Source organism: Python bivittatus, unplaced genomic scaffold (genome assembly GCF_059951505.1).
Source record: "Python bivittatus isolate LINGU-HERP-01145 unplaced genomic scaffold, Pbiv_v1 ctg000810_np1212, whole genome shotgun sequence".
NCBI classification, from domain to species: Eukaryota; Metazoa; Chordata; class Lepidosauria; order Squamata; family Pythonidae; genus Python; species Python bivittatus.
Window position 1 is genome coordinate 843935 of NW_028277111.1, and position 9950 is coordinate 853884.

A 9950-nucleotide genomic window follows, 5' to 3' on the forward strand; every position below is an offset into this window, starting at 1 on the left:
TGCCACCCAATTTCTCTTTTTCAGTTAACTGGTTGTTTTTTTTTAATCCATTCAATCGTGTCTGATTCTCGGAGACTGCCCGGACAAGTCCCTCCAGTTCTCTTGGCAAGGTTTTTCAGAAGTGGTTTGCCATTGCCTCCTTCCTAGGAGAGCTGAGAGAGAGGGACTGGCCCAAGGTCACCCAGCTGGCAAACCACTTCTGAAAAACCTTGCCAGGAAAACTGCAGGGACTTGTCCAGGCAGTCTCTGAAAATTGGCATGATTGAACAGATAAAAAAAAATTGGATTACATAGGAGACTTATCTTGTTTTTCCATTCTTGAGATCCAAGGCAAGCAAACTGAAGGAAAAAAGGTTTCCTTTTCAGTGGTAGTTCAGTGGTGAATGGAAGCTGTCTGAGAGAATTCTGCTCTTCCAGCCCTGGAAGAATCCAGCTCTAAAAGATCAGGATAAGAACAAGGGAAGTGCACACCGCTTTAATAACAAAGCTTCCTTCTTCCAGTCCTAAGAAATATCCAAACCAGAAGGGATGGGCATATCATCCAGAGGGACCAGAATACAGGGAGTCCTCATTTAGTGAGAGTTGGGACTGGCAACTCAGCTGTTAAGCAAAGTGGTCACTAAGTGAAGCAGCGACTATGCTTATGATCTTACTTCAGCTTTCCTTTGATTTACAGACCTGCAAAGGTAGTAAATGCGAGGATTGGCCGTAAAGTTACTTTTTCATCACTGTTGTAGCTGCCAATGGTTGCTAAACGAGGCAGTCGCTCAGCAAGGTCTACCTGTCATTTCCCTCTAAGGAAGTTACCTTTAGAGCTTTTCTTAGTTTAGGAAAAAAGAAAGACATGTAAGAGGAAGTGACATATCAAACGGAACAGTGTTGAAAAAGAGGATTTGAAAGAGTCTCTCCACTACAAATGCTAGAATTCCAAGTCTACCAATGAACCTCAATGCTTGGAAATTCCAGTGAGGAAAAAGAAGCACTTCTCCACCTCCAGAAATTCACTTGGGAATTTGCTATCAGAAGATAAGAGTGTGGGCACCAACCAGGCCATCTTCAGAAGGGAGAGAGGCAAATCCATGATGGCTATATATAGGGAGTATGACCTTCCATCGTAGCTACGTGGGAACTTGACCATATACTGCCGGCATTTGGTTGGTTGCTCTGAGGTCATGATCCAGGAAGTGCAAGTTCTTGCAGATAATCCACCATGACACTTCTTGCATGGTTTAGTCTGAATGTTTGGTTTGAGCCAGTCTCAACTCTTACTTGCAAGACCTATAGGATGGCTTTGGCTCTTTCCATCCTCTACATCTTTTGGGTGAAACTGTCTCCACGTTCCTCCATTGATATCCTCACTGATTGTGATGGAATGGACATATGAAGGCCAGGCTCAGGGAGATAAGCGTGTTCTTAGCCCCCAACAGGAGCGTGGGAAGTTCAAGAGGATGAGGCTGGCACCTCCCTAAGGAATTCACGGTGTTGTGGCTGGCTGGCTTGGGAACTTGGGTTCAGTCCGGTGAGATTCTGTCTTGAGGTGGAAGCTAATAAACACAACAGAACTGTATTTGCATTGTCTCGTGGGGTTCTTTGGGCTGAACCTGACACTGATCTTCTGAGTGCGTGTTTTGATGAAAAGTGAAAGGTAACTTCCATCTGCAGTTCTTCCCACATTTATATGGGCCTTGTATGAACATTCTGATGCTGAGTGAGATTTTTCTTCTGATTGAAGCTCTTGCCACACTCCAAGCATTTGTACCGTTTTTCTCCTGTATGAACCCTATGATGGGAATTGAGCGTGGATTTTTGACGGAAGTTTTTCCCACACTCCAGGCATTGATACGGTCGCTCCCCCGTGTGAATCCTTTGATGGGAAGTGAAATGCATCTTCTGACTGAAGCTCTTCCCACATTCCAAGCATTTATAGGGCTTCTCCCCTGTGTGAATTCTCTGATGCTTGATGAGGTCACTCTTTTGATTAAAGTGTTTTTCACATTCCGAGCATTTATAGGGTTTATCCCCTGAGTGGATTCTTTGATGGTACCCAAGGGCTGTATTCCGACTGAAACTCTTTCCACATTCCAAACATTTATAGGGTTTCTCCCCTGTGTGAATTCGCTGATGAGAATTGAGAGTTGATTTCTGGCGGAAGCTCTTTCCACACTCAAAGCATTTATACGGCCTCTCCCCGGTGTGAATTCTCTCATGCGAAGTAAAATGCATTTTTTGACTAAAGCTCTTCCCGCACTCCAAGCATTTGTATGGTTTCTCTCCTGTATGAATTCTTTCGTGCTTAGTGAGATCACTCTTTTGATTAAAGTATTTTTCACACTGCAAGCATTTATAGGGTTTGTCTCCTGAGTGGATTCTTTGATGGTACCTAAGAACAGTACTCCGACTAAAGCTCTTCCCACATAAAAGGCATTTGTATGATTTCTTCCCTGTGTGAATTCTTTGATGTTTAGTATACTGTATGGTTTCCTTGAAGCCCCTCCCACATTCCAAACATCTGTAAGGTTTATCCCCTCTGTGAAGTTTTTCATGGTTAGTGAGTTCGATCGTTTGACTGAAGCTCTTTCCACATTCCAAGCACGGATATGGCGTCTCCTCTCTGTGAATTCTCTGAGAAGCAAAATGCGTCTTTTGACTGACACTCTTGCCATTCTCCAAGTTGTTATATGCTTTCCCTCCAGTCTCAATTTCGCAATAAGGATTAAGGCTTGATTTTGAACAGAAAGCTTCTTTAGAGGCATGATAGCTATATTTTTCCTTTGTATTACCTATTTTGGGTTGGATGGTGTTATGGTAGTCACTGTCTGCAGAAATACTGGATATATTATATTCCTGATTTGTTTCTATTATCTTTCTCTCCTCCTCCAGAGTTTTACAATTGCTTCTTTTCAATGATAGCTTACTTGGTTCTCTCTTGTTCCTCATTTGGCATCTGTTATTTTCTGGGATGAAGATATCAATAATAATAATAATAATAATAATAATAATAATAATAATAATAATATAAACTTGTATGCCACCCAATGCTCAACAACTCTGGGAGGCTCACCACAATCAGAGAAATTACAATAAAATCAATAAAACATAATAAACAAAGATAAAAGATGGCAAGTGCAATGAAGTGAGGGGTCTCAAGGTTCCCTTGCAAAAGCCTGGATGGAGAGCCTTAATTCATTAATTCAAAAGCCTGAGTTAGTAACATGGCCCCACAGGAATATGTACCTTCACGTATGTGCAGCTTTATATGAAGTGCCAGATGCAATGCCTATTATCCACCAAGCCAGGCTGAAAAAGCTGCATCTCTCTGGAGATCTGAATGACCCTGACCCCATTAGCCTTTCACAAGCCACTAAAGACCTGGCTATTCTCCCTGACATTGGGCCAGGAGGTTAGTATGAACTCTGCTTGATTTCTGATCTTTAAATCTGGAACTTGTTTGTGACCTTGGACATTTACTATATGGATTGTTGCAATTGTTGGTTTTAACTCTGCACACAACCCAGAGTCACTGCAAAAGAATAAAAAAGGTTTGCTGTTGAATAAATAGCCCTGAGCAGGTTGAAATCAGATTATCTGATAGAACAGCATTCCCATTACAGACATAGGTAATAATTAATGTGTAGGGCTTGCTGGTTGTACTTTAATCAAACACAGAAGCAGGGTTGCCCAACCTTTGGAAGGCTCTTCCCATGATATTTGGGAGAAACCAACTCGAAGGTATCGATCTCTAAAAGATTTGGCTCTTCACCAAGGCTTTCCTTGTTTGAGGATTAACTGTTGAAAATATAGGTATTAACTGAAATTAAGTTACACTTCACTGTTCTTCCCTTTGATCTGGGGATAGAGACATAGAAGTGGAAAGGGTTCAACTCCCTTAATACAGGAATTATTCACTGGAGAGGAGGAAAATGGGGGATGCTGAGACTGTTGTGGGGGGGAACTGGGGAGGCTGCTGGGTCTTGCTTGGCCTTGCCGACTCACCGAGATACATGCTGAGGGCAGCCACCACCATTTCCTCCTCCTTCTCAGCCTCACTTTTGCCAGTGCTCGGCTGGGGACCTGTTGCTCTGCCCATGCCAGGGCAGCTGGTAAACTTATCGCCAGAATGACTGCCCAAGGAGGCAGCGAGTGCTCAAAGAACAGTCAAACAGACAGCTGTTCTCTCCCTCGCTCTTGCGTGGACTGGTTGGATCAGATCTTGGGTGGTGGGCCAGATCTGGCCCACAGCCCATAGGTTGCTCACCCCTGCCCTATGCATCTATCATATCTTAAGAGTTGTTAAGCGCTGTCTTTAAAAATATCTGTTACGATTCCATGATTCTATTGTAGGTAACTGTGCATTGCCAGAAAGAATGTGCAACAATTGTATATAAAGAAATAAACGCATGAGCCAGAGAAAATGGGAGCCTTACTTAAATAGGCTACGTTTAGACAATTCTCCTCCATGATTTCCCGGTGCAACCCTCGCTGCTCAGAATCTAACAAAGTCCACTCCTCCGGGGTGAAAGACACAGAAACCTCTTCAAAGTCCACTTGTTCCTGCATAAGGAAGAAAACATTTCCCTAGAATAAAACTGCTATAAAGAAAATCTAGCTAGATGGACTTGATTACAGCAGCGATGGGTTCATTGATGGAAGATCTGCAGGGCCAGCTGCAGACACCTCATCCTGGAGAAGTTCTGTCCACCTGGTCCCTAAGACTCAACACTGACTTGATGGCACAAAATCAATCGATCGATTGATCGATCGATCAGTCAAGACAATCTTCTCATTCCAGAGTATATCTTTACACCCTTGCTGATGCAGCAGAAGGTAGGCAGAAGCTAGAAATCATTGCAGACACAGTATATTCCAGAATTAGAGACAAAGGGCTAGAGAACTGATAAGGGGATTGCTCTTATTTCAACTTTGAGGGCTTCCCAAGAAACATTTTTTTTTCAGCTGGGAAAAAAAAGATGCTCAACTGAATGGGCCTTTCATCTGATCCAGAAAGCCACGTTCTCAAGCGAACCGAGTGAGAGAGATTTGTTCAGGCTCAGAAAGATAACAGGGGAGAGAGATTCACTGATTCTTCTCCCTACCTGCTCTGGTTTTGTGGTTGCAATTTCCACTTCACTGCAAGGACAAAGAGTGGAGTGAGAATTTCTGCTGGGTGTCATTCCATCATCCCCTGCAAGAAACAAATTTCTGAAGACCTGCAACATTTGTGCTCATCTCCAAATTAACTTTACAGTCCTAAAGACACTGAGACAGAAAACAGTTGCTCTGAGTAAATCTTGCATATGATTCTGGGTTACAGTAAAAAAACATATATGCCAAAGGTTGCAAAATGCCAAATGAAGGAAAACTATAATATAATTCATGCAAGTAAGTTTGCTGCACTTTCCCACAAAACCAAAAAACAGCTGCTATTGGCTTTCTAAGCCCTGACGCCTTCTCAGCTACATTATTTATTCAATGCATTACATTACTATTTACGGTAATAAACCGTTTTATAGTATTAAACTGATGCACTTAAAAGCATGACTGATCCAATTATTGAAGAAGAAAAATGGAAAAAATTTGGGAAGTAGGAGGATGGGAAGTTACGTACGTGAGGCAGACCAATTTTTACTATGCCAGGGGTAGATTTGGGGAAAAATAGACATGCAAGAAAAAGAAAGAAATTAAAGAAGGGAGAGGGAATACGGAACGAATGCAGAAGGAGAAAATGCAAATCTTGTATGAAAAGGTATGAGAAAATAGACTGAGCTCCCAAGAGAATGAATGGACAACAGACGTAACGGAAGAGGACGAAGAAGGGGATGGTGACAGAATGAAAACAATTGTGTTAGAGTGCCACAGAAATGCATGGAGTTCTTCTTAGTGCAGGCGTGAAAAAGAAAGCTTGGTGGAATGAAGAAGTGAAGGGGGCTGAGGTCAAAGAAAAATGATGGCTGCAAAAGATAATATTTCAGTTATTGTATAATGTTTCCCAAGAGAAAAAGATAATGACAAAGAATGCCGTCAGACTTGTTTAATCTATTTATGGGTAAATGTAAACAGAACCCTTGTGCTGACATTAGAGATGTTTAGTTGGGGATCTGAACGTAGAGTCCTGTGAAAAAGTAAGTACTCCCCATGTAAAGTTTTTTTTTTTTAATATATGCGGACATACTAATATTTTATCTTCATTCAAACAGTAATAAAGATGTAACTGAACAAAGAAACTATGAAAAATTGACTTGCAATTATTTATTCAATCATGATCACAACTCAGGCCCTGGGCAACTGGTGCGCATTTACAACAGTCACAGCGTCCTGCAGTCACGTGATCACCATGTGCGACCTTTCCAGCCAGCATCCGACAAGCAAAGTCAGTGAGGAAGCTGGCAGGAAGTTGCAAGTCGCTGTCAGGTGACAGCGCGCTTAACAACCCATGGTGATTCGCTGAATGACTGCAGCCTGAACTGATGACATTTCACTTTATGATCATGTTGCTTAGTGATGGAGTTGCCAGTCCCAACTGCGGTTAGTGAGGACTACCTATGATCATTCGGTCAGCAACAGTTCCAACTTATGACGGTGCTGAACGAATGGTGGTTACAACCAGTCTTTGGGATTCCAGCAATCCCAGCACCGCCACGGTCGTGTGATTGCAATCTGGGCACCTTGGCAACTGGTTCACACTTACAACCTGTTGCAGCGCTCCATGATCACGTTATTGTCATTTGTGACCTTTCCTGCCAGCTTCCCTAGAAAATCAATGGGGAAGCCGGCAGGGAAGGTCACAAGTTGCTCAGGTAAGTCTCCCCCAACTGCGGCCCCTCCCCCAGCCCCTCTGCGCTTGCCTGGCGCTGGTGACTCGCACCCCTCCCTGACTCACACCATACCCTCACGTCCCCTCCCCAGCCCGCACCGCACCCCCTCCCCAACCAACACCCTTGCACCCACCTCCCCGACCCATGCCTCTCTCGAACCCCCTTGCAGCCCTGCAGCCCCTCCCTGACATGCCTCCCTGACCCTTGCTGCACCTCTCACACACTCGTTGCACCTCCCCCGCATCCCCATGCACCCGCTCTCTCCCTCCACCACCCTTCAGCAGCCAGTTACGTGCCTGCCGGCCTGGGACTTGCAACTTTCTGCTGGCTTCTCCACTGACTTTGGTGGTGGGAAGCCGGCAGGAAGTTGCCTCATCTAATGACCATGGGATTCGGTTAATGATGGCAACCATGACTGCAGGGATTGTCATGATGTGATCACGTTTTATGGCAACATCATAAATGTAACATTTGTGTTTTATGAATAATTCATTTATACATATTATAAATATAAAGAGTATCACAGGATATTAGACCTCCTCTAAGATGGTGGTTAGATGTGTCTTCTCCTTACTTTGAACTCCAAACAGATTTTACATGAGTATTAATGGTATTAATTAAATTTTCTGAAGTACAGAAAACAGACCACAATAAAGTGTCTTTCATTCCCTCCAAATTTCACGAGAAGAGAAAATCATCCCAGACACTTTTTGGTATACTCCACATGATGAGTGTGAACTGAAATATTCTCTTCCCCCAACTAGTCCTTACCTCATAAGGGGGCACCTCACCTGCCTCTCTCTGCTGCATGACGCCCCTCTGCCTGGGGACCGATGCCCCGGTCTCTGCTGCAAGGGAAGCAGGTCCCACGTCTTGAAACAGACTCAGCCTCTAAAACATGCGAAGAGGAGCAGGATTAGAAGAAGGAAGGAAGGAAGGAAGGAAGGAAGGAAGGAAGGAAGGAAGGAAGGAAGGAAGGAAGGAAGGAAGGAAGGAAGGAAGGAAGGAAGGAAGGAAGGAAGGAAGTTCGTGCTTGGTCTAGGGGTGCAAACAGGCTCTCTTGGCTGATTTCCAGGAATGTTAAGGAATGAGAAGGCTCTCCTGACATTTCTGTCTCTTTTGATCTACTGGGATGATGGGCCCTCACCTCCTCCTGCTCTTCTGCTTTCTTCTGCTCCAACTGGCCCAGGAGGAAGCCTTCAGCCAGGGCCACCGCCTGGGAGCTGCTCTCTGCTCCGCACTCCCGCACCCAGCTGGACATCTCCACTGGCAGGATGGCCAGCAGCTGCTCCAGGATCACCAGGTCCAGCATCTGGCTCTTGGTGTGTCGCTCTGGCTGCAGCCACTGGCGGGAAAGATGGTGGAGGCGGCTGCAAACCTCTCGGGGACCTTCTGCCTCCTGGTAGCGGAATTCTCTGAAATGCCGGCAAGGACCCTCTGAACTGACCAAGTCCTCCAGGATCTTCTGCCCTGCTCTTTCACAAGGGTCCTCCCTGGTCTTGGTTTTAATGACATCTGTAGGCCTTCTTCTTTTAGGACCAGATATGCTTTGCATGTTCATTTCTGGTCTTCCCTCCAAAGGAAACACCAATGATGCTAACAAAATGCCCCCCTCTTCTGTCCAATTCCTTTTCAAGGCAATGTAGTACTATGGTAGTGCTACAAAAAATCTGCAATACAAAAAAAAAACATGCACACTTTCCTTTAAACATTGAATTAGCAAGAAGAGCTTTTCCTGGAAATAAAAGGAAATGCATTAGAAGTTCAGAGAAATAAAAATCTTTCAAGCAATTTGCACAGCCCAATTTGCTCATCTTCCACTCTTTGAGAAGTGTCAGGCCATAACTAACTCCCTTGGGGCCATAACCAGGTCAGGACAGTTACTTCCAAAAGTTAGATATTTATTTAACTATCCAAGCTGGATTACTCAACCAAATTCATATAGGTGTAACATGTAAAATTCTGATGAACCCATAGCTAGCTAGCTATTTATTTAACCAAATTCATATAGGTGTAACATATAGGTGTAACATTCTGATGAACCCATAGCTAGCTAGCTATTTATTTATTTATTATATGTATGCCAACCCTATATGATGCCCCTTAGTATTCATTTTATTGTTATTTGATCAACAGTGTTGGAGAAAAATCTGTTAGAAGGAATTCCTGTTCCATCCCATTTGCGACTTACAGGTTTTCTCTCCCTTCTCAAGATGAGGTTCATTTTCCCTACTCAAGCAGAACACTTCCATCTTCAAACACTTTAATTATGGATTTGCAAAGCCAAGTCAAGGTCACGTGGACATTAGTCCACGTTATATAGGAAACAGGATGCATTTTATAATTAAACAAGGAAATACAAGATTATAAATGTGATTGGTTACACATTAATTATAAAAGACAAACTTTTAAAATAGACTTGAGTTGCTATGCTGCACCCACTAAATGTACCTGCTAATGTCAAACCGCAGCTTTGGCTAGTTCTAGCTGTCCTGACCAACTTCCTCTTGAAGCCTAACCAGAAATATAATATTCTTCGTATTTACTATTAGTGCTTGCTAAACATTTACTTAAAACATTTATTAATATTCGAATGGCTTAAGGTCTTCCACAACAGTCCCCCCACATTTTACCTAATGTATACAGTACATCACGGACAATAACTATCTCCTTTTACATTAAATAAGCCTGTGGTTTTATGTTTGAAATAGGTAAACTGTTTCAACCTCCGGAAAATGGACCTAAATGTTTATATAAATAAAACATGTTGCTGGGAGGAACCAAATGAATCATCTGTGCCTCCTTCTGCGGTGCAATGGGAGGGTCCCTTTGACCTTCCCAGCCCCGCTGCCCAGCATCCCCACCCTGCCCTGCCCGTTCCCTCCCTCCATCCCTTTGCCTTGCTCTCGATTTGCCTCTCCCCGCTCCCTGCAGCCCCGGGAACCCGCCCCATGGCGCCGGGCGGTGGGGCTCACCGGACCCTCCAAAAGCGGGGCAGCCGTCCGAGGCTGGAGCGAGGGAGTCGGAACCCACTTTCCCGGAGGAGGGAGAGGAAGGTCCGTGGTGAGACGCGCACATCCTGCGGAAGCTTCTCCACTTCCTCCCCGATTCCCTCTGCTCTAGGAATCTGCTTGGTGG

General features: G+C 44.1%; 1 protein-coding gene across 2 annotated transcripts; it reads right to left on the minus strand.

Annotated features, from left to right (window-relative positions):
* Positions 1-1542: 1542 nt before the first annotated feature.
* Positions 1543-9918, minus strand: LOC148213904 (uncharacterized). Of its 2 annotated transcripts, XM_088129528.1 has the most exons (6): positions 9788-9916; positions 7960-8482; positions 7604-7703; positions 5094-5182; positions 4425-4551; positions 1543-2954 (listed from the first exon to the last, which is right to left on the minus strand). In XM_088129528.1, the coding sequence occupies exons 2-6, from the start codon at positions 8371-8373 to the stop codon at positions 1675-1677; spliced, it is 2010 nt and encodes a 669-aa protein (XP_087985654.1). In that variant the 5' UTR covers positions 8374-8482; positions 9788-9916; the 3' UTR covers positions 1543-1674. The 2 variants fall into 2 exon arrangements, 1 of the variants encoding a protein (XP_087985654.1); XR_015793626.1 differs by lacking the exon at positions 1543-2954 and having other exon boundaries at positions 7584-7703; positions 9788-9918.
* Between the last annotated feature and the right edge of the window lie 32 nt (positions 9919-9950).

What these genes read in the sequence shown, in the direction of transcription:
- LOC148213904 (XM_088129528.1), bottom strand. Translation starts at nt 8,373, where the DNA reads ATGAACATGCAAAGCATATCTGGTCCTAAAAGAAGAAGGCCTACAGAT. An exon ending in AAGCAGAAGAGCAGGAGGAG is followed by an intron (nt 7,704 to 7,959) that starts GTGAGGGCCCAT and finishes CGCATGTTTTAG; the next exon opens with AGGCTGAGTCTGTTTCAAGA. An exon ending in CAACCACAAAACCAGAGCAG is followed by an intron (nt 4,552 to 5,093) that starts GTAGGGAGAAGA and finishes TTCCTTATGCAG; the next exon opens with GAACAAGTGGACTTTGAAGA.